The sequence below is a fragment of the Microcebus murinus genome, chromosome 1 (genome assembly GCF_040939455.1).
Source record: "Microcebus murinus isolate Inina chromosome 1, M.murinus_Inina_mat1.0, whole genome shotgun sequence".
Taxonomy (NCBI): Eukaryota; Metazoa; Chordata; class Mammalia; order Primates; family Cheirogaleidae; genus Microcebus; species Microcebus murinus.
Window position 1 is genome coordinate 63,408,081 of NC_134104.1, and position 26,042 is coordinate 63,434,122.

At 31.8% G+C, this 26,042-nt stretch overlaps 1 protein-coding gene across 7 annotated transcripts in view; it reads left to right on the forward strand.

The window, feature by feature from the left end:
* The window catches only part of STXBP5L (syntaxin binding protein 5L), a 346,530-nt gene that overhangs the window by 176,870 nt on the left and 143,618 nt on the right, over positions 1–26,042 (forward strand). For all 7 annotated transcript variants that reach the window (XM_076001837.1, XM_076001841.1, XM_020287216.2 and 4 more), the window contains exons 10-14: positions 2,546–2,624; positions 9,243–9,397; positions 18,434–18,506; positions 22,219–22,366; positions 23,562–23,629. In XM_076001837.1, the coding sequence (XP_075857952.1) occupies positions 2,546–2,624; positions 9,243–9,397; positions 18,434–18,506; positions 22,219–22,366; positions 23,562–23,629 (523 nt within the window). The remainder of the gene's footprint in view (positions 1–2,545; positions 2,625–9,242; positions 9,398–18,433; positions 18,507–22,218; positions 22,367–23,561; positions 23,630–26,042) is intronic.

A 26,042-nucleotide genomic window follows, 5' to 3' on the forward strand; every position in this document is an offset into this window, starting at 1 on the left:
ATTGATATTCCACCTATCTCTGAGACTTTTTATTTTCCTTCACTCTTTTTTGCTTTTGCAATGACCTCCTACTTGTTTTTCCTGCATGAGTCTCTTACATCCTCAAAATTGCTCTATTAAATGAAGTTATATTAATATTTCTGAAACATGCTTTACATACATCTTTCCCCAACTTGAAAGCTTCCAATAATTCTCTGTTGTCTATACTACAAATGAGTTGTACATTGATTGGTTCTTTGTAACTCATCAACATTATTTCTATTATCCTCCATGAATCCATTAATTTAGCCAAATTGGCCTATCCATAAAAGCACAGTTGAATCTCAACTTCTACAATACTTTATGTCTATCACCCATTTACTTATGGTATGTTATATTATCATTTTTATATTTGTTTTGTTTAATCTAGTGAATTTGAAACCTCTGGAGTTTAGTTGTTTCTTTATACCTTGTAATTTATTATAGTATTCTGAACATTAGAAATAGCCATAAATGTAATTGTTGTTAATGTGTTGTTATTAATATATACAACATGATACAAACATGTTTCAATTACTGACAATGAATATAATCAAAGGAGAAAAATCCTTACCCAAAAGTAAATTGTTAGAGTTGGAAATTGAAGTAAAACATTAACTAATCAATTAATTATATAATTATTCTTTTCCACTAAAATCAGTTGATGACACTGATGTATATTGATTGAAAAATGCCTTCATATATACAAACAACTACAAATAAACTGTTTTATCCAATCAATGGTTTGGCAAGTTAGAAAGGCACTGGATGGTAAAGGCACATAAACTTCAGGGAATGGGTCACTCCCTGGCTGTGTCACTTCTTTAAGTTATCTCTATTCCCAACTTATTACCAAAACCAGTAGTCTTCAACCATCTCTTCCTCAATCTTAAGATAACTGTTCATAGTAATTCCTTGAGCAAAAGCTTTCTCTATATAAGGTATCCTGATCTACATATAATGTCAACAATTTTATTTTATACACAGTAGAGATATCTACTTTTTTAACAATGTGAATGATTCTGACCAATTTTATGTTATTGGTTACTTCTCTAATTGACAAAGAATAAAAGAAAGAAAAAAGCAATTTCAGAAAGCATGCCATGGAACAGATAATACTTTGTTGTTTGCTGATTCCTTGCCCTTTAAACAAAATGAATAAAACTATCTTGACATTCTATTTGGATTTGCATGTGCCATTCTGAAGCTAATCTGAAATTTTAAATATATGCATGTAAACTTCTCTGTATGTAATAGGTGTGAGTGTCTCTAAATAAGTGTGGTGATACAAGAATACATAAGGATACTTACTAAAAATAAAAAAGAAATAAACATAGCATTTTCAAAATCATGTCAATTTTATCAAAGTGAGACATAAAATTAAATCAAAATCATAACTAGAAAGACAAGCATGGTATGTGTGGAAGTAGTTTTACTTCCATTTCCTTCTCTTTTTGTTTTCTTCTTCAAAATCTCATGGAGTTTAAACAGTATAACTCTTCATTTATAAAAGACTATTATTTTCATTTTATCCAAATATAATACATCATTAAATTTATTTTTTAAAATCATGAAATGTGTTATCTGTGTTCATTGTCTAATAGGCTTTTCTTTAAATGAATTTGATGGAAATGGAATGATGGTAGTCCACATGCTTTAAATGGAAAATTTTTCTATACATGAAAGGGTTTGCATGTATTGTCAATAAAATATTGAGCCTAGTATGGACATTCGTGTTATCTTGTTTGTTTCATGCTGTTTAACTGAATACCACTGACTGGGTAATTGATAACAATAGAAGTTTATTTGGTTCATGAGTATGGAGGCAGGAAATTCCAAGATTGAGGGGCCATATTTGAAAAGGGCCTTCTTGTGGTATTATAACATGGCAGAAGATTTCACATGGTGAGGGACCATGAAAGAGAGGGAAGGGGGACAAAATCATCATTTTATCATGAACCAACTCCTGTGATAACTAATCCACTTTTACAATAACAGTATTAATTCAATCATGAGGGTAGAGCCCTCATGACCTAATCACCTCTTAAAGGTCCCTCCTCTCAACACTGTTGTATTAAGTAATGTTGTGGAATTCAGATTCCAACACATGAACTTTTGCAGGACAGATTCAAACAATAGCAACAGTAATACATTTCATTATGAAGATAAGTGTGGATATGTATGTGACTTCAATTCTAAACCCGTTTATTTTATCTTCAAACTTAAATAATTGAAATAATTTTATATGAAAGTAGATTTATATGTAAGAATGTAAAGCAATTAAAGTTGAATAATTTTACAAATAACTTTATTGATTGTATAGCAGTCAATTGTCAGGACTTTAAAAATTGTTTATAAATTCAATAAAAATATTAGGACACATAGGCATGTGTTTATCCCATTATGACAAACATATAATTACATCATTATTCCTTTTTCTTTACATTCCTTTAATCAAAAATTTTTTAAATTCTTATAGATGAGTAGAATTTAAATTATGTTTAATAAAATCTTTCTTTTTCCTTAGGAAAAAGTCAAAAAGAGGGAAGAAAATCTGAATCTTGTAAACCAATTCTTAAAGTAGAATACAAGACCTGCAGAAACAGGTATGCATTTTTACTTTAGGGAATAGAGAGGTAAGAAACATAGACAAGAAAGGCAGATAACCTTCAATGTTAATATATAATTTAAATTTTACATTATTATAAATATAGTAACTGAATCCTCTACATTAATAACTTTTTGTTCCTTAGTAGGCATATCTATGATGATGATTATTATGAATAGTACAAATAACAAGTGTTAATTATTTCAAAATTCTTAATGAGTATTTAGATAAGTATTATATACATTAAGACTTTTTGGCCATGCACATTACAGGTAGCAGTATTGATTAGGCAGAGCTATATGACTATGTTATTACATATAAAAGAATTAAATATATAACTAAGTCTCTGTAGTAGCTTATATTCTGAAGTTGCAAAGATTATAGTTAATAGGAAAGATAAAGTTATGTATATTAGCATATTAAAAAGTACAGAATTTTAAGATATAGAAAACTAAAAAAAAGAATAATACTTAACAAAATATTATCTTATATTCATAGTAGCCATATCCTGTACATTAACAATGTTCCTTTTACTTGAAATAATTATTAGTGGCAATATTCTCACTTAGAATTAACATAATAAATCTTGCCTAAACATTAACTTTATTTTATTCTAAATTGATAATCCTACTTTATATTAATTGTATACTCATATTAGAATATTTTTTTGGTATCACAGGTATATTATGTTTGTTTATGTCTGCTCTTCTAAAGTTTTAATAGTATAAAATTATGGTCATTTTTAACCAGCTACTTTAAATATATTAATATCTCTTTATCCTAGCTTAATGTTAGTATGCATTAATTAGTAAAAATGACCACAGTTTTATAGTATTATAACTAAACTATTAAAATGTTTTAAATTTAATCACTGTGAATGGAAATATAAATTATATATATTTTCTTTCTTAAAACATTATTTATAGGCCGGGCGCAGTGGCTCACGCCTGTAATCCTAGCTCTTGGGAGGCCGAGGCGGGCGGATTGCTCAAGGTCAGGAGTTCAAAACCAACCTGAGCAAGAGCGAGACCCCGTCTCTACTATAAATAGAAAGAAATTAATTGGCCAACTGATATATATATATAAAAAATTAGCCGGGCATGGTGGCTCATGCCTGTAGTCCCAGCTACTCGGGAGGCTGAGGCAGAAGGATCGCTCGAGCCCAGGAGTTTGAGGTTGCTGTGAGCTAGGCTGACGCCACGGCACTCACTCTAGCCTGGACAACAAAGCGAGACTCTGTCTCAAAAAAAAAAAAAACAAAACAAAAAACAAAACAAAACAAAACATTATTTATAATTTAAACTTTGTTTGAATCTTTAAGTTCAATATTATTTATATTACTTGTTATATAGTGTTGCACTTCAGGGATTATTGAGGTGCAAGGTACTATATTAACTATTCCAAACAGTTTGTGGTATTTTGTTATATTTTTCCTTTTCACTTGTATATTTGCTTTTAGAATTTTTTTCTCTCTCCTTCAATGTTGGGCTACCAGGACTTCTTATAATTTGCATTTTGTTTTATAATAGTATTCAGCCTTTTGTTTTCTATAGACTAAGAAGCTTGAAAGCTAGACTTTTAAAATGGGAATAAATAGATTCATGTGAAGGCCTGAGAGGTTTTTCCATAATAAAATACATACATGTACTTTAATGATATCTATTGTATTGCTCCAGATATAGTTCTATGAGGTCCTCAACAATATGTTTAATAGAATATTTAATAGCAATAGTCAGAATAAAATTTATTAGATTATTACCATATACCATGCAGTGTACAATTTGTTTGGTGTTCTGAAATGAGATTACTGCCTGCTTTTGAATTTGTTATGTTCTAGTAACAGCGGCAAGGCCATAACCTAGTGGTTTCTATACACCATTTAAGATACTTTTATAGAGATAGGTTATAGAGGAACACAAAAAAGGGCACCTTATCCAGACTTGAAGGGAATAGGGAGGAGAACTGAGAAGAGATCAGTGAAATTCTTCTTGGGAAAGGAAAGATGCCTGAGAGGGAACTTAAAATGATAGGTTAATGCCAAGGAAACAGAGTAAGGAATGAAAATGATGAGGAGGTACTTTAGAATCAGGAACTTCAGTCAAAACAGTGTAAAATAATGATCAAAATCATTCACTTTTGTTGTGAGTTTACCCACCCCCACCTGAAATAATAAATAAATAAATAAATAAAAATAAATCTAACAAAATCATTTACTTTGGAATGAGACAGCTATGTGACCTTGAAAATTTTAATTAACTCTTTCAAACTTTAGTTTTATAATCAGCAAAGTAGGCCACAGTCCAGAAATGGAATTATAGAGCCACATCACCACTTCATCTGTTTCACAGCAGAAACTGTGAAGTTATAAGTTAGGAAGGCTGTGGCAGAAACAGAAACCTTAGGAAGAGATCTACCATATATGCTGCAGCAATAGGGTCTCTTAATAGACTGCATAGGTAGCACATGTAAGGGATGAGTTTTCTTCTTGTTTTATTTCAGACCAGCCATTCACAGTCTTACTTTATGTTTCCAGGGATAAACAACCACTGTGCACAGAAATCACTTCTCCCCAAATTGCTTACTGGCTCTCCAACTAAGCCTCTTTCTTGAAGAGACTTAATAACTTTATCCTCTTTAAGAAAGAAAGATTGATCTCTCTACCTGCTACCATTAGCATTATTAGGTTCTCTTAAGCTAATGAAAATTACTTTCTGCAAGTCTTTTAATCTCTTCCTATCACGGTCATCTAATGATAGCCTTCATATGTAGTTAAGCTCACAAAGCTTCAATATACCCATCTGTTAAGTGGAGATAATATTATTAGCTCAATCACTGGGATGTCATAAAGATTAAATAAAATAATGCATGTAAAGTTCTTTATACGATACCTGGAACATCATAAATAATAAATGTTAGCATTTAATATTATGTTATATAACCTATCTAATCCTGTTGACTTTATTGAGACAAAATTTTAATGCTAGTTTTAAAATTAATTTTACAAATTATATATATAGTAAATTGATTTTTTTTCTTTTGGTATACAATTCTATGTATTTTAACACATGTATGGATATCTAAAATTACCGCAAGAGGAATAAAGAACATTTTCATCATCCCCCAAAAACTCTCTCATGCTATCCATTTATGGTCATATCTCTCCCCAATTCCTAACCTTTGGCAACCACTGATCTAGTCTCCATCATTATAGCTTTGCCTTTTTGAGAATGTCATATAAATGCAATTATGTATTATGTTACCTTTTAAGCCCAGCTTCTTTCATTTAGCATAATGCCTTTGAGATTCATTCAAGTCACGTGTTGATCATTTGTTAATGTTTATTAATATTTTCTGTATGCAAACATGTCAATTATATGGCTATTTACTTTTCTTTCATAAGACTCCATCTCTGAAATATCCCTTAATAGATACTTTGTATTAAATAACAAATGAGGCAGTCTAGGGCATTACAGCATTTACCAAACAACTGTGTTTCCTTAAATGCTAATAGTATTCATGAAATAAAAAAGATATGTAATCTAATAAATTTGAGAAAATTGGCATTCTATAAAAAATAATTTGGATTCTTTATTGTATAATTTCTCAGAGTTTAATATACAGCATGAAATGAAAAATTTCTAGAGGGAGATATGGTTTTGAAGTGCTTACCTCATTATTAAATTGACTTTTTTTTCTAAACAGCTATTAAGTTGTATTCCACAGTTTGGGAAACATTAAACTAGAAATGAAAAACCTGGGCTTTGGAATCTGGATTTGAATCTTTGTCCTGGTACTCACCAGCTGCTTGATTCTGAAAAAGTTTAACTTGCATTAATACCAGATTCTTCATGTACAAAATGAGGCTAATAGTACTTTCCTCACCATGGTTGTGAGGGTTACATAAAATTTACTTTATATATACATATAGCACAATATTTGCCACATGGTAAACATTCAGTAAATTGTAGCTACTTATTAGCAGGTCAGTACATACTAGTGTCAGAGCATAGGCTCTGAAGTCCGATAGATCTCAATTTGCTTTTGAGTTTTGGTGCTTAGTTGTTACTTAACCTCATTAATAAAATGAAGACAACAGTTAGGGGGTTTAATGTGATAATCAAATATCTAATACAATTAATAATGTGTGGTCCTATAAGTATTTTCCTGAGAAAATAACTTTTTACAGAGAAATACATATATATAAGCAACTAACTTCAGACCCAGTGTATTCTGATTTCGAGTCATAATGAGAGCAGAAGAGGTTTTGTTCCTTCCAGTATTAAAGAGGACATATTTTCTAATGTGTATACAAAAAAATGCGAGAGTAAATTGCTCTTTATCCTATGTTTGTATTAGTGTTAGGAAATGAGAGTAAATTTTCCTACACTTACCCTGAAAAAATGGATATTTATAGTCTTTATTAATATTGATAGTAGACAGTTAAGCTTAATATTTATGAAAAGATATATTCTCCTAGTCTTCGCCTCTTTATTAGAAAACAAAGCAACAAACAAAAGTATAAAAACACATACTCTTTCATAAAGAACTATATTAGAAATGCTTTTAAAATCTAGAGACATCTTATTAATAAAATAAATACAATGTTATAGAAATAACAAACATACTTTTTAATAGCACCATTAGTAAGTTGGTCATTTACTGTATCAAATCACTGGTGCAAGACTGTCACTCAAATCAACTGATAGAGGACTCAGGGAAAATAAGTTAGAACATTTTGCTTATTTTGCTTAAAACTCAAATACAAATGTCAAAATATTAAGACAGAAATATAAAGAAAAATTAGTACAGGTATTTTATATGTAGGTTTTGATATAAACTTTTTAAAAGTGTTTTTTTCATTATATATGCAGGATAAGATTAGCAAATACCCCATTAATGTTTGGTACTGTGCACAGTACAAAATGAAAGAGGAAGGGAAATCTTATAGAGTGATTTCTAAAAACAAGTAGATTATTCAATCTAGCAGATAGGATAAAAGTGAATTATTTAGGGAGCATTGTATGCTCAGAGAATTTGATACATATATGTATGTGTGTGTGTGTATATATATATATATACACATATATATATATCAGCAAATAACTTTAGACCAAATGTTTTCTGATGCAGAGTCATAATGAGAACAGAAAAGGTTTTGCTCCCTTCTAATATTAGGGAGGACATGGTTTTCAATGTCTGCACAAAAAAAGCGGGGAGTAAATTACTCCTTATCCTATGTTTGGATTAGTACTATAGGATGTGAGTCAATTTACCTACTTTTACTCATTAAAAAATAGATATGTATGGTCTTTATCAATATTTATAGTACATAGCTAAGCTTAATATTTATGAAAAGATATTACACTTTCCAAGTCATGGGATTTTTCTTTTGCAAAGCTAAGCAACAAAGGTACAAAAACTCATATTCTTTTAAAAGAACTATATTAGAGATGCTTTTTAAAATCTAGAGAAATTTGACATAATAAAAGTCTTTAGTTCTAGAGCCCATTCTTCTAAGTGAAGTATCACAAGAATGGAAAAATAAACACCACATTAGTCAATATTAAATTGGAACTAATCAACACTTATGTGCACATATGGAAGTAACATTTATTGAAAACCAAGCAGGTGGGAGGAGAGGAGAGGGGATGGGTAAATTCACACCTAATGTGTACAGTGCACACTATCTGAGGGATGGACACAGTTATAACTGACTCAAATCGTACAAAAGCAATTTATGTAACCAAAACATTTGTAGCCCCATAATATTCTGATTTTTTTTAAAGTTATTTTAAAAAAATTTGGAGAAGAATATTTTCACTTTGGTATTTACTTCTTGAAAATACTTTATATCAACACATTATTTTCTTTTGTGTACATATACTAGAGATATATAGGCATTGGTTTGAGAAGAGAAAAATGAAAAATTGTGAATCTATTTCATGTAGCTATATTTTATAATCATCTCAACTTTACCTTACTAATTGTATCTTGCAAACTAATAGACTATAAAAATTTTGTTTGATGTTAGTTGAGCAAGATAAATAGAGCTGGCTGGCCATAAGTATTAGTAAAACCAAAAGGCTATTTATCTTTGATGAACTATTTTTTCCTTACATATTAGCTTTCTGCATCTTTTTATCATAACTTTTTTTTCAACAGAAACACCATGTTTAGAAGTTTCGTGTTGCTTTCTGCCATTCTGGGCTTTCCACTGTCACATTTCAGGCCCCACATGCAAACTTGTTGATCTGATATTCTAACATAGACTAATTGTCTAATAATAGTGATTTAGAATTTTGAAACCAACTAATTTAGGTGAAGATGTCTTTTTGAGAGTCAATGAGCATCTCCACCTTCTTCCAACCTCACTGCCTTTCTGCGACCCCACCACAATATCTTTAGATGGATCCATTAGTAATTGTGAGAATGTACATCTAGAAAAAGGGAAATGGTAGAATAATAGTTTGTTGATTGAGAAATTTGGGGCCAAGAAAGCCTCTCTGTCAAATTACATTATATTTAATCACACCTGTTTTTTATAGGCTCAGTCATGTGACTTTGTGTCATCTTAAAGGACTTCCTCAGTCTCACTAACTTTTTTTTCCCTGTGTAGTGAACCATTCATAATATTCTCTGGTGGGCTGTCCTATGACAAAGCTTGCAGAAGACCAAGTTTAACCATCATGCATGGAAAAGCAATTACAGTACTAGAAATGGATCATCCTATTGTTGAATTTCTAACTTTATGTGAAACACCCTATCCAAATGGTAAGTAAAAATGAAACTATTAATGTTGAAAAAAATAATTATTGAAATGATAAGTTCATAACAAAATTAAGGTAAAATATTTTCAGTTTTGGCAGCAGACGTCCGTTGTGATATAACACTGTGAGCTACAGGTGCTGGAGCAGGTTCTGCAATTGTACTACTTGACAAACTGGAAGTAGGACAGATGTAGTGCAGCAGTCCTGGCATTTCAGGTTCTAATATCAGGTAAGTGCTTTAAACTTTGATTGGGATGGTGGAAGCTGAGCTGGGAGGGTCTGATAGAGGTTTGGGGTGAAATCACTTGGGGAAACTGAGAGGTCTCCTAATAGCTTCTCCTAGATCAGCTCCACCCATCCCATCACAAAACCAATCAAAGTTAAAGCACTTACCTGATATCAGTGATCTGTAACTCTGGTGGTGCTGCATCTGTTTCACATCTGGCTTTGCTTCAGATGCAACTGCAGCACCTCTAATTACTCTAGGATTGCTGATGTGTGGTTAGTGATTTATTTCAACTTTGAGAATAATTAGAATGGCCTTCAGGAAGAGAGATGCTTATAATTTATCATCCTGAATATAAATAAAGACTTTGTAAACATAAAAACTTGTCTAAAATTATATGCAAATTGTATAATGAAATCTAATAATGAAGAAATATTTTAATGAAATCTAAAAAGTGAGAGGTGAAACATAAAAAGGAAATATGAGTTTATGATTACAACAAAATGTATGTAATTTATGTAAATATATTACTACATTTTCAAGCGGGAACATGTAAATATAGGGGAAATAGCTTTGAACAGAATATTTGGTGTTGTAATTTAGCTCTGCCACTTACTATTAATAGCTATGTGACCTTGGGCAAGTCATTTTATATTTATGAGTTTTATTTCCCACTTGTAGAAAAACAATAATGTTGTCCCCATATGATTATTGGAAGGTTAAGTGAACATACTTTATAAACTATAAAGAGATATATATGTTATGAGTTTTATTACTAAATATAATTTCTTAAAATCTTTAGTTGCATATTTAAAACATGGAATAAATTGATATGAAATAACAATCAAGGTAGCACTTTACTTCCAGAGTTACTAGGAACAGACAATTTACCTGTGTTGTTAATTAACTAACAAATATTTATTAAATGCTTCTATAGCCTCAGTACTAAAGGACTTGTTGAGCATACAGATCATGTATGAAACTGATTTCTGATGTCAAGTTGTATAAAATATGGTCAGATGAGTGAAATAACTATAACTTAAGTTTAAATAATATAAGACATTAATTAAATGCTGAGTTATATGGTTCAGAGTATAAATAATGTATCAATTTATAAACTAGTTCAATTGTCAATGACTGAAATAGTCGTACAAAGTTTCACAGAAAAAGAAAGATTTAGGTAAGCATTGAAAAGGATATTTAGTGAATGTTTCAGAAATTGTGAGGTTTGCTAGGATAAGATCAAAATTTAGAGGTGTTTTGAAATAAGGAGCTACAGAGGAATTTTGAGGAAATACTAAGACAAGAGAAAGTAGTGATTTTAATAAGATTTACCCAAAAGGAATATGTGGGTTTAAAGAGAGAAACAGTGAAATCTGAAATTCCAGATTCCAGCTGTGGGACTTTTGCAATAATGTACATTTAAAATGGTCAAGGCCTGAAACAGGGTACTGTCTGAGGAATGGAATGAGGAAAACCCACTGAATTTGGTAAAAAACTGAATTAGAGAGTGACATGATTGATGAGTCAAAGATAACTATGTATTTTAAGAATAGTGGTTTCATGCACAATAATAGCAATTTTTGAAAGAAAGAAAAGTAGGTCTGATTGTGAATCAGTAGAGTTGTTTACAGAACAGAAAAAGAGAGAAAAGATCTTACAATATTTATTTATGAATTATCAGATTATAAGATTTATTTATGAATTATCAAATGTAAGAGGAAGAAGATGTACCAACAATAGAACTGAGAATTTGTGAGTGCAAAAATCAAACTCCATGTCTGTGTGTATATAAATTTCTGTACATCAGTAGAAAAGTTAGGATAATTTCTAATAATGTTCAATAAATTATAAATGTACCATAACCATTCCTATTTATTTCTGAACCATGTATATTAATATAAATCTTGTTTTTCAGAAAAATGGTAATAAGATTGGAAGTTTTCATTGTCAGAGGCTAAGAGTAGTTTAACTTTACTAAGTAAAATATTAATATAAATGTGATTTCTTAACTATTGTTATGCTCTGCATAACAATATTTCGGTCAGTGACAGACCCCAAATAAGATGGTGGTCTCATGAGATTATAATAAAGGAGCTGCTCTGTACAAGTGTACAATTTTTATCTTTTATATAGTATTTTTAGTGTATGCTTTCTATGTTTAGATACACAAATATTTACTATTGTGTTACAGTTGCCTCCAGTATTTAGTACAGTAACATGCTGTACAGGTAACAGATTATTAGCCTAGGAACAATAGGCCATATCATATAGCCTAGATGTGTAGCAGGCTATACCACCTAGGTTTGTGTAAGTATACTCTATGATGTTTGCACAATGATGACATGTTTTAGAAATTGTGAGGTTTGCTAGGATGAGATCAAAATTTAGAGGTGTTTTGAAATAAGGAGCTACAGAAGAATTTTGAGGAAATACTAAAACAAGAGAAAGTAGTGATTTTAATAAGATGTACCCAATGCATTTCTCAGAATATATCCCCATTGTTAAGCAGTACATGACTGTATTTAAATGTGTTTTTAACTGTTAAAGCAGTAATACATGAAAAAAAATCCTACAATACACAATAGTATATAATGAAAAGTTTCTCACTGACCATCAACCAGCAACAAATGCTGCTAAGATTTGTAGATATTCTCCCCAAATTAATCTATAGATTTGCATACTCATTTGTGTATACATTATCTTTTTTGTACAAATGACAACATACTCTATATACTGTTCTGTGTCATACTTTTTTCACTTAACAATATATTAAAATTATGATTTTGTATTAGTAAATATGAAACTTCAATCTTCTTTACAGCCACATAGTGATGTCTTACACATACGTTAAATTTATTAACAATTTTTAATATTTCTGAATCATTTTTGACATCTGACCATTCAACTCATCTCTCAGAGAACACAATGCTTTAATTCTCTTATCTCAACCCTATTACTCAGAGTAATTAACAGACTATTATCAGAATTTGTCAGTTTCACATCTAGACTTAACTGTATCTAGTCCTCTCCAAGCCCTATAAATAATGAACTTCTATTCAGAGAAGTATTATTTATAATAGAGCTTTTCACCCTTTTGGGGGCTAGGGTTAAAAGATCGGGCCTGCTCAGATATAAACCAATCTAATAAAGGAAGTAATACAGTTGTCATCTATAGAACACCTACTGTATGCCAGGCTTTGCAATAAACATCTTCATATTATTGTTTCATCTAATCTTCACAACAGTCTAAGGTAGTTATTATTGTGCCATTTCAATGGGTAAATAAATTAAGATCAAAGAAGTTAACTAATCTGATGAAGATAAAAGTTTTAGTAAATAATATACATTGAATTGATCTTAACACTGACTCCTCATGAAATCTTTTTATTCACTGGTCATAGCAGTACATAAGGTACAAAGGTGAAAGTTCTGCTGCCAGTTTGTGTTACTGATAAACAAACACTAATATAAAATAAATGTAATTATCTAAAATGATAATTTATTCATTTATGATTTTAGCTAATTCATGCCAGTGTCTTAGCCATTTTATTTTTGTAGCAATTGCTTCCTAACCAGTGACTTCCCTAAGGAGGAGAAATGACAAAGAAGAAATAACTCTTAGGTCATTAAATATGAAATATATGAGTTCAAATCAAAATATTTAGTTTATTATATCTCAAACAAGAATCAGTACAATTAATCAAAGTGTGAGTCTAAACTACCCGAACAGTTTTGCCATCTTTACATTAGCTTGGTTATGCCAGCAGCAAAGAGCCTGGAGAATGAGTGGTGATCAAATCTCGAAAGGTAAAGTTTTCCACAGGTTATGGAGAATTAAATAGTTTTCTTTGTAAGAAGTGGTCCAAAGCCTAGAAGAAGTGGTAGTTAATTGGTGCAAAGTCTAGTGAATATGGTGGATGACAGAAAGTGTCCAAGTCCAACTTCTGTAGTTTGAGCAGCAATTTTTTTTGCAACATGTGATTTTGCAAGAGGATTGGCCTGTCTTTACTCACCAATCTCAGCTGCTTAATTGCAAGTTTCCATATCATTTCATCCAATTGGTTGTAGTAGACATCCATTGTAATTGATTGACCAGGTTTCATGAAGCTGTAGTAGATAATACCAGTGCTGGACCACCAAATAGATACCATTAGCTTTTTTTTTATGAATATTTGGTTTGGACTATGTTTCAACACTTTATATAACCATTGTCCCAAATTCTTGGGATTGTCAAAAAGAATCCATCTTTCATCGCACATAACAATACAGTGTAGAAATGATGCACCTTTATGTAGTGACAGCAAAGAAAGGCAAGCTTCAAGACGATTTGTCTTCCAATGCTTGTTTAATTCATGTAGTGCCCATCTATCCAGCTCCTTTACCTTGCCCATTTGTTTCAAATTGTCCAGTATTGTTGGAACGGTAACTTGCTGCTAATTCACATGTAGGGTGAGATGGATTCGCTTCCACTACAACTTTCAGCTCATCATTACCCACCTTGGTCTTAGGTCACCCACATGGTTCACTTTCAGGATTAAAATCACAAGAATGGAATTTCTCAAACCATCAACATACTGTGTGTTCATTAGTCACATCCTTCTCAAACACGTCATTGATATTCTGAGCTCTCTGTGATGCATTGGTTCCACGATGGAACTTATATTTGAAAATAACATGAATTTTTGACTTCTGTATGGCTTCACAAAAATTGCTCTAAAAAATTTGAAAGGTAATCACAAGTCAAAACATGCATTGGAAAGAATGAGAATATACCTTCAGAATAAAAAAGCAAAACAAGAAGTGTCTTCCATCTGTTTGTATCGTCTATAGTTTCTTTTCTCAGTGTTTCATGGTTCCCTTAGATATGTCTGTCATCTCCTTCATTAAATATATTCCTAAATATTTAATTTTCTTTGATGCTATTGTGAATGGTGTTGTGCCATTGATTTGATTTTCAGTTGACTATTATTGGTGTATATGAATGCCACTGATTTATGTGCATTCCTTTGGTATCCTGAGACCTTCCTGAATTCATTTAACAATTCTAGAAGTCTCTTGATTGAATCCTTGGGGTTTGCTAGATACAATATCATATCAGCGAGATGTTAATATCATAACAGTGAGAGTTTGACCTCTTCTGACCCCATTTGAGTATCCTTAATTCCCCTCTCTTGTCTGATTGCTGTGAGAAGGACTTCTAGCACTATGTTTAATAGAAGTGGAGATGGGGGGGGGCAACCTTTTCTGGTTCCAATTCTAAGCAGGAATGCTTTCAATTTTTTTCTCATTCAGTATGACATTGGCTGTGTGTTTACAGTATATGGCTTTAATTATTTTAAGGCATGTCGCATCTATGCCTATTTTATTACTGAGAAATGAAATTGTAGAAGATGTAAACAGATAGAAAACCCTACCATGCTCGTAGATTGCCAGAATCAATATTATTATAATGTCCATACTACCTAAACTGATCTAAAGAATTAATGCAATCACTATCAAAATACCATCATCATTCTTTACAGATCTAGAAAAAATAATTCTACATTTCATATGGAACCAGAGAAGACCCTCATATAGCTAAGCAATCTTAAGCAAAAAGAACAAATTGGGAGGCATCAGTCTACCAGACTTCAAGATTTACTACAAGGCTATAGTAACCAAAACATCATGAGATTGGCACAAGAACAGAGATACAGACCTGTGGAACAGGACTGAGAACCCAGATATAAAACCATCCTCATATTGTCACCTAACCTTTGACAAAGTAGACAAAAATATACATTGGGGAAAAGAATATTCAATAAATGGTGCTGAGAAAACTGGATAACCACATGCAAAAGATTGAAACTGGATCCCCAGCTATCACCTCACAAAAATGGACTCACAATGGATAACAGACTTAAACCTAAGGCATGAAACCTTAAGAATTCTAGAAGAAAATGTTGGGAAAACTCTTATAGACATCAGCTTAGGCAGAGAATTTATGAAGAAGAACCCCAAAATAATCACAGCAGCAATAAAAATAAATAAATTGGATCTGATCAAATTGAAAAGTTTCTATTCAGCCAAGGAAACTCTCATTAGAGCGAATAGACAACGTACAGATTGAGAGAAAATATTTGTATACTAAATATCCGATAAAGGGCTGATACCAAGAATCTATATAGAACTTAAGAAAATTAACAAGAAAAAAAATCAAGCAACCCCATCAATAAATCGGCAAAGGATGTGAACAGAAACTTTTGAAAAGAAGACAGAATAATGGCCAGCAAACATATAAAAAAGTGCTCAACCTCTCTAATCATTAAGGTTTATCATCATGCAAATCAAAACCACAATGAGATATCACCTAACTCCAGTGAGAATGGCCTCTATCAAAAAGTTCCAGAATAACAAATGCTGGTGTGGATGTGGAGAGATTGGAATACTCTTACACTGCTGGTGGGACTGCAAATTAGTACAACCCCTGTGGAAAGTAATTTGGAGACATCTCAGAGAACTAAAAATGGAAATACCATTTGATTCAGCAATCCCACTACTAGGCATCCACCCAAAGGAAAAAAAGACATTCTATAATAAAGACATGTATACTCAAATGGTTATGGCAGCACAATTCACTTATTGCAAGTGTGGAAAGAACCCAAGTGCCTATGAATACATGAGTGGATTAATAAAATGTTGTATATGTATACATGAAATACGACTCAACTACAAAAAGCAATGGTGACCTAGCACCCTTTGTGTTATGCTGGATAGATCTGGAGCCCATCCTTCTAGGTATCTATCACAAGTCTGGAAAAACAAGCACCCCATGTATTTGCCATCAAATTGGTGCTAACTGATCAACACTAAGGTACTCACATGGTAGTAATATTCATTAGGTGACAGTCAGGTGGGGGTGTGGTAGGGGGGTAAACTCACAACTAATGGATGTGGACCGTACTGTATGGGAAAAGGCCGTGCTTATAGCCCTGGCTTGCGCAAGGCAAAGGCATTATATGTAACCAAAATGTTTGTACCCCCATAATATTCTGAAATAATAAAAAAAGAAGTGTCAAAGTGAAATGTCAGAGATACCAACTATTAAACTTATTACTTAAGGAAATCAGACATTCCATACTGAGTAACCTAAGAGTTATATGAAGCCCCACTGTTCTTCAAACTGAAACACAAAACAAAAACCCCAAGAAATATTGAAACAATGTTGAAAAACTTAAAACAGCTCTAAGAGACAAGAAAGAAGGGGGAAAGTCTCAGTTTGAGAACAGTTTAATTAGCAGTGTATAGACTGCATATTGCCACATAGATATATATCCAAGTACCAAGCACCAATGCATGCCTTTTCTTCCTCAGGTGTGTGTTTGAGCTTTTCTTTCATATGCATGTGAGATGTAAACATAAAAATGACTAGACTCTGTAGCTTCTCAGGACTGGAGGGACTATGAGGGCCATCTATTCCTTTAGCTTAGTTTCCCATCCAAGACTTCAATCCTCTGGACAAAATTCCTGCAAATTGATTGCTGTGTTTAGGATTAAATACCTCTCAAACTAGCTAGTAGAAACTGCTGGTATGATGAAAACAAAGTGGAATTTAGAGTCAGGAAGCCTGGGTTGAAGTTTCAGCTCTATCGCATACTAGTTGTGTAACCTTGTGCCAATCTCTTAATCTCTTTGTACCTCAGTTTTCTCTGTAAAATGGGGAAAAATAGTAATATCTTCTCTAGCTACTGAAAACCTAACGTATGTAAAATGTTTTTATAAATACCTTTCCCTTAAATTCAGAATAACTCTTTCACTGTGGCTTTCCCTCATTAGTCCTTTATTATAGATGGAAAACAATGTCTTCCTTGAACATTCTAAATTAGCCCACCTTCTCTTCCAACAACAAATCATTTTTATGCCATACCCTTATTTTTTCATAGTTCACATTACTTTCTGAATTCTTATTTACTTGTTCATGACTTGTGAAGATTCCTTGAATATAAACGCCATGAGAATGAGTAACTTGTCAGTGTAGTTCTTCATATATCCTTTGTTTTTAAAACAGTTTCTGCAGCATATTGGAAGAAAGAAGGAAAGAAGGAAGGGAAGGAAGGAAGGAAAGAAAGAGAGTCAGGGAAAGGAAGGAAAGGATGAAAGGACGAAAAGAGGGAGGGAGGAAGGAGGTTTGGAGGAAGGGAGAGAGGAAGAAGGGGGAAGAGAGGTGGGGTTAACTTTTTGGAACTTGGAAATCTTAGCCTATCCTCATATTCTGCTTTCTTAGGGTATATACTCCTAGGCACATAGTAGGCAATCTATAAATGTATTTTAAATCACATTGAATTGAAAGTAAACTTTTTAGTATGGGCAGTATTGTTCTTATAGGGAGATGAACATGCATCATATCCCAAAAAAGCAGAACTACTATTTCCTCAGTACATATCATTATAGGCTTGAAATCAGATCTAAAATACTAAGGTTATAGAAGAATAGAACAAGTGTTTATGAGATTAGGTGACAGACTCATTCTCTTCACATAGTCCACTACTTACAACCCCATGATTATTGAGATATATTTAACTCTATACAATGCAACTTCTCATTTTTTCCTTGTTCTCTGTAGTGCTCTTAACATTAAATTTCAGAAACACAACATATATTTATTCTTTTAAAGTATTCTTTGTTACTTCTTATTTTGGCTCCTAGTTTGGTCTTTTCAAATCAATAAAATAACATTTGTTCAGGAAATGAAATTTTGGTGATTTTATAAAATATATAATTTTATAAAATATATAATTTGAAAACTTTTCAATTTTTTGTTTTCACTTGTAGAATTTCAAGAACCCTATGCTGTTGTAGTACTTCTGGAGAAAGATCTCATTGTCGTTGACCTGACACAAAGCAAGTAAGTTATCCATGTACAGATTAACACAATTTAAAAACTCTATTTGTTACAATTAAAATACAAGAGCAAACTTTAGATAATTGCCATTGGTATTCTTTAAATAGTAAATATTCTTTATGTGAATATTGTTTTGCTAGAACTATAGAAATGCAGATTGGCTCAATGATGAAAACTAAACCCAGGGAGTTTGGGTAACACTGAGAAAATTGTAAGATGTCTTAAAGACAGCACCTGATGTTTGGACAGAAGCATTTGGAGACTCAGGACATATAATAATTGCATTTTTTACTGAGTCCTTAAGCAAAAGGAATTGTTATGAAACCATGTAAAATATCATAACTGTCCATCTGCTAGTCTATTGACTAAAGGAAAATGACACAAGATAAAAGGATTATTGAACTACTGCAGATAATACAGAAGACCTGAATTTTGGTGGCAGAGAAGATGAGCACCTTCTTTTACTTTTTTTCCTTTTCCATTATGTTGCAGACAATTAAAACAAATAGGGAATATTGCTGTTACAGTGGTGCTGTCCATTCCTTTACACTGACAGTAAAAGTAGACTTGAAATTGATTGACACTGTCTTCTTGCTACACACTTTCATTATGAATGATGATAACATGAAACTAATTTTCCCTCATTATAAATTCTAGACCCACTAATCTCTTAGTCCCTTCTGTTTGCATCAGAATTTTACACATTCACTCTCCTCTACCTGGAATAACCCCTCTCCCTTTTTCTCTTTATTAACATCTTATCTGTAAGAATCCCAAGCCAGATATCACTTCTTCATTAAAAAAAATTTTCATTATCTATATAATTTGGTCAAATATCTTAGTATGGGCTCTCATAACCTCCACATTCCTCTTTACATGGCTTTTGACACAGATACATTTGCATCAATTTCCATTTGTTGTTACTTAAACATTGCTTCCCTATTAGGCTGGAGTCGCCACAAAGGAGGGACTGTCTCCCCACATGGAGTAGGCTCTGAAATAATTTTTGTTGAATAAATTACAATCTGAATTCTACTTTCCATGTAGTTTATAAATGTAAGAACGAGAGTTCTTTATGCTAATTTTCAGCATATAATCTCTCAGTATTTTCAAGGGGATGTAGGATTTGGGTCATAAGATCATCCTAACTGTGAATTCTGACTAGCTGCCTTATTTGTAAACATTAAACTTGATTAAATTTTGTATACATATAGAGATTTATGATTATTCCTCTAAGAAGTTCTAATATAGGTCTTATTTAAAATGTGTTCTTCTTGTCTCTTTGGTACTCAACTTTCTTTCTGCATCATATTTGTTGTTTCTTCATACCTTGTTTAATTGTCTGACATCTACTGTACTTTAATAACTACTTTCTTTAGCATATACATTTATTTTTTCTTTATGAATTTTTTTATAAAATTTATTCAATGTGAACATTATCATTTAATGCATTTATTTGTGTGCTTTTCATTACCTTATGTAACTATGTGAATTAACATTTATTAGAAAGTTTTTATCTTAACATTTTATATTCTTTTTTTTCGGCATATTATGGGGGTACAGATTTTAAGGTTTCAATAAATGCCCTTTCCTCCCTCCCCCCACAAGTCTGATTCTCCAACATGACCATCCCTCAGATGGTACACATGTCACTCATTATGTATGTATTCTTTAGCACCATGTATTAAGATCTATATGACAATACCATTTCATTGGCTATTTCTGAAATTTAATATATCAAAAACTGAACATATTCTCTTTCCCTTCCAATAGTATTCTCTCAGCTATGTTGAATGTTAAACAAGTTATAACTTTGGAATCCTTTTCAAGTTTGTTTCTCATTTTCTTTTTATTTCCATTTAATCCTCAACATGAAAGCAAGCATTAGGGCTTACAAGTATTTCCTTTTTTTAGTTTCTTAGATTTATATTTTTATTTCTATTTTCAGAGCAACTAGTTTTTATTTTACACCTAAAGTCCTATTGTAAATTTTTGTTCTTATTTCTTCCTTCAATATCTTTTTTGCCTACTTTTTTACAATATACTAAAATAATTTTTTCCCAAACATTTTCACTATATTGTTCACCTTGTCAGGAGCCTATCATTGTTACCCTTGCTATTATCAAATCCCAAGTTATAGATCTGGTCTTCAAGGTGATCTATTCATCTTACTTTTAACTCTTTAATCTCAGAAATGTTAATTTCTACTCTGAAAAAGGGAATCTCTTATCCCTCTGGCTTAATTTATTTGTCATTTACTAAACATGGCTTGCTCCTTTGCACCTGATTTTACATATACAACTATTTTTACATGGGATACCATCTCCAAGATTTCAGTTTGGTAGAAAGAGAACCTCAGCCAACACCCCCTTCATTCTTTGGAGATAGAACTAAATTCCTAACTCCTAATGTGAGAACATTATTTTTAACATCTCCTCACCCACCTCAAAACCCATTGTATTATAAGTAATATAATCACACAGACCAGAACAGATGTAGCATGGAATAATATTTATTTCCCACTAGTGAAGTGCCCAGTATGTATAAAGTTCTAAATAGCTACAAGAATTTTTAATTTGATACTATACTCATGTTTTTTAAGGTTTTAGTAGGCTTAAGGAAATGAAATTTGTTGCATCTATAAATCTTCATTCCAATTATGTCTTCTAGTTTACGTAGGAAATGATCTTTAAAACACTCATGAACATACACAAACACACCCTTATACACAACATACTTTTTTCCAATTACACTTGCAAAAAAATTAAAAATTGCCTATATATTGCCTTCCTGTCCTAGCTCATTTTATGTTGCTATAAGGGAATACCTGAGACTAATTTATAAGGAAAAAAGGTGTATTTGGCTGATGATTCTGCTAGAATTATGATGGCTAGAAAGTCTAAGGTTGAGCATCTGTATCTGGGGAGGGTCTCAGGCTGCTTCCACTCATGGCAGATAGTGAAGGGAAGCCAGCATGTGCAGATATATGGAGAGACAGAAAGAAAGAAAGATAAGGGGGAAGTGCTAAGCCAGCTCTCCCAGTAACCAAGAGTGACAACTCACCCATGAGGGAGGGCATTAATCTATTCATGAGGAATCCATTCCCATAACCCAAACACTTCCCTTTAGGCTCCACCTCCAGTGTTGAGTCAAATTTCAGTGTGAGGTTTGGAAGGGCAAACATCCAAACCATAGCACTTCCTTTGAAAAACATATCAAAATTTACTAATATTTCAATATTTATAAGTATATAAATATTTAAAGATGTACATAAAGTGTTTAGTTGATATAATTTTTAACAAATTGACTAGTAAGTCAACTTTTTGCATAATTTCCATTTAATATAATTTATTGTATCCATATTAGGAAAGCAGTATCACTGTGGAATGTTAGAATTATCAGAAGAAAATGCATTTAAGTAAAATTCTACAAGTACTAATATTATGTTTTATAGATAACTCTTTTTTATTTTTTTATTTCAATATTATAGGCATACAAATATTTTGGTTACATAAATTGCTTTTGTTCTGTTTGAGTCCAAGTTATAAGTGTGGCAGGCATTCTTGTTCATATGATCTTTGCTCTATGGTGCTTAAAAATAATTAAGTGAAATTTATAATTAATATTTAGAAACATTTTAGGGTTTACTTTATCGAAATATTTCATGTTTTTTATCTCTGCAAAACGACATTAATATATTATCTTTATCTATTAGTTTTCCGATCTTTGAAAATCCATATCCTATGGACATTCATGAATCACCAGTTACATGCACAGCATACTTTGCTGACTGCCCTGCGGATTTGATTCTAGTACTCTATTCTATAGGAGTCAAGCATAAAAAACAAGGATACAGTAATAAGGTAAAAGCAGAAATTATAAATAACTTTTCTTGTATTTGTATCACATGATCATACTTTTTCCTATTACTTTATTTTCTGGCTTTCCATATCAGAGGAGTTCAACTAAATTTTTTTGAAGTCATAGGCTAACATCTATTAAAGATATAACTTCTAAAATTCAAATTTCCTAAATGCTACATAGCTTCAAGTCTATAGAAATATAAATTTCTTATACATTAACTATATACTAAGATATACTTATCTATCATGTAAATTTATGTACTAAGTATGTACTTAAACTAACACATTTGAATCATAAAATGTAACCTTTATTTTGGATGGAGGATTATGTGTTAAGAAAATCGAAAAAGAAATCATTTCTTCTTAGCATTTATTAATTAATCAATGGTTTAAGGGACATAATTATTAAAAGTCATTTTTAAACAACATTCTAGAATTCCTTTATGGTATGTTTACTACAAGACTCATATATTTGCAATTGTAACAGACCATCTATTATTTCTATTATTTGCCCAGTGCCATTGGGGTGGACAATTCTAAGAGGCGCTATTTGCATCGATTCTGTGTTAAATGGTACCACCATAGTTTGATGGTACACAGACTGTGTGACACATGTACCAACACTGTATTTGTAGAATTAAAAATATTTCTGGCTGGGTACAGTGTCTCACACCTGTAATTCTAGCACTTTGGGGGGCCAAGACAGGAGGATCACTTGAGGCCAGGAGTTCAAGACCACCCTTGGCAACATAGCAAGACCTCATTTGTACACAATTTTTTAAAAAATTAGCCAACTGCGATGGTGCATACTTGTAGTCCTAGCTACTTGGGAGGTTGAGGTGGGAGGATTGCTTGAGCTCAAGAGTTCAAGGTAATAATGAGCTATGATCGCAACACTACACCCTAGCTTGGGTGACAGAGTGAGACCCTATCTAAAAAAAATACTTTTATTTGTTTATATGAATGGTAATATTGGTTAAATTCTATATTTTTAAGGGAGATGGAATTATACAGTTAGAGGTGTTTGTTCAATGAAAGAATTAAAAGATAGCTGTATACTTCATCCTTGATTATTTTACAGCTATTTAATTTTAAGTGAACCTTTTATCATTATTTTAAAATATTTCATTCTAAATTCCAAAGTCATTCAAACTAAAAGTAAAACATATATATTCTCCTTGGATAATCTATTTAGGAGTGGCCAATCAGTGGAGGAGCATGGAACATTGGTGCACAAACATATCCTGAAATTATTATCACGGGGTAAGTGGAATGTGTTTTGTGAGTTATCAGTTCATCAACAAAAAGATATTTACTGAGTCTTGATGTTTTTCCATAATTTTGCTCTATGTAGACTAATAGTTTAGATAAAAATAAAATTATAAGAAACAGCATCTATCCAAAGATGGTAATCTTGGTGGAAGACAGAGTCGAACCACTGGAAACAGAATTATAACAAAAACCATAAATATAAATTATATTACCAAGAGAAAGTCAAAAGGGGGAAATCATAAGATATTAGTCAGAGAAATCTTCATGTGGAAATAATAGAATATTAACTTTAGAATGGCCCTTACCAACATCTATTGATTCCTGCTAAATCCAGGAATCACTGCTCTGTATCCCCATCAGGTATTTATTTAAAGTATGCTTTAAAACTTACAGCACCAGAAATGTCACTGCTTTGTATGGCAACTCACTTCATGTTCTACTATTAGGAGTGAAAAGAGAAACATAGCTAAACATAAATATGAGATTTAAAATATAATAAGGGATCTGCTATAGGAAGATAGAATAGTGGTACTTTCCCTGTTCTTCGCACTAAGTACAAGTAAAAACCCTGGATACTATATGTAAGACAAACATAAAATGACTGGGAAATGTGGAGAGCATCAGACTGGCTAGGGACCCCAAGACCCAAAGAATAACATGGTGATCAATTCCTTAGGTTTTCTTTCTTTCTCATATATCCCAAAATCAGCACTGAAGAAGCTAGTAACTTCTTCAGTTAGAAGAACTGAATGTGAATGGGAACAAACAAAAAAATCTCAACAAAAGCTAGTTCTCTTTAGCCAAGGGATGGGGATAGGGGAAGCCTATCAAGATAGAAAGCCTTTACCCATTTATTGGCTCACAGTTCTGTAAGTCAGACATCTGGTCTGACTGAGATCTGTGCTAGGCTACCATGAGACTGAAATCAAGAGGTTATCCAGACTAAATTATCATCTGGAAGTCAACATAACCTAACCTTATCAGGGAAATGATACATTTCCTATCATATTCACAGTACTGAAGATTACACAGGACACACACACACATATATATATATATATATATATATATATATATATATATATACACTAGGAGGTAGGAATCTTGGGAGACATCTTAGAATTCTGCCAACCACAGTAAATGTTAAAGCAAGAAGAATTGCCAAAGGTAAAAGGTACTATTTCAAAATAATAAAATGGTGAATCCACTAGAATTTTAAGGACAGAGCCTCAAAATATACAATGCAAAATTTGATAGAAAAGAATACAAATCTTCTGTAAATAATGGAAATTATTATAAACCTCTCTCCGCTACTGATTTAAAAATCAGAGAAAAAATCCATGACAATAAAGATTTGAACATGATTTCATAAATCTGACCTCACTGATATAATTAGAACATTACACTCCACAACTCAAAAATGTACATTCTTTTCAAGTGTACATGGGATACACACCAAAACTGACCTTAGGCTGGACCATAATACAAATGTCAATAAATGTCAAAGGATAGTAATTATATATAAAATGTTTTCTGACCACAGTGGAATTGAAGTACAAACCAATCACAAAAATATATAAAGAAAATTTATAATTTTTAGAAATTAAATAATTTATTCCCAATTTAGGAGTTAATGAAGAAATTATAATAGAAACCTTTTAAATATCTCAAACTGAAAGATAGTGAAAATACAATGTATCATTACATTTAGATGCATCTAAATCTATGTTCAGAGGTAAACTTATACCCTTAACTGTGTATGGTGATAAGAAAGACTAAAATTCAGTTATGTAATTATCTATCTTAAGACTTTAAAAAGAATGGCAAAGTAATCACAAAAGTGTAAAAACAAAAAAGAAACATAAAAGAATGCTAAGAACAGAAATTCATGAAATAGAAAGTTTTCCCAGTAATGCAATTGTGCTAAGAAAAAAGAAAGAAAAAGAAAATCAAATATGCAATGGAAAAGATCAACAAAGCTAAAGTTGGTTTATGAAGAAAAATAATAAAGTTGGTGAAGGTTTTAGAAGATTAATCAAGAAAAATAGAAGAAAAAAGATCATTAATAAAAAGAATATTACTAAAATTTTATCATCAATTGAAAGATATGAAGATATTTATGACCCAACATACTATTAAAGATAAGAAATAAACTCATAGGAAAAAAACAGCCTACAAAACTGGCACTAAAAGAAATGGGAAATGTGAATAATCATATATCTATTAAAGGAATTGAATCACAATTTAAAACCTTCTACAAAGACAGCTCTGGACACAGATAGCCTCGTGTGGAATGCAACTAAATATTTAAGAAAGACTACCATTAATTTTTCACAAAATCTTCCTGAAAATAGAAAAAGGAAACATTGCTGAACTCTTTTTATAAGGTCACCATATTTTTGAT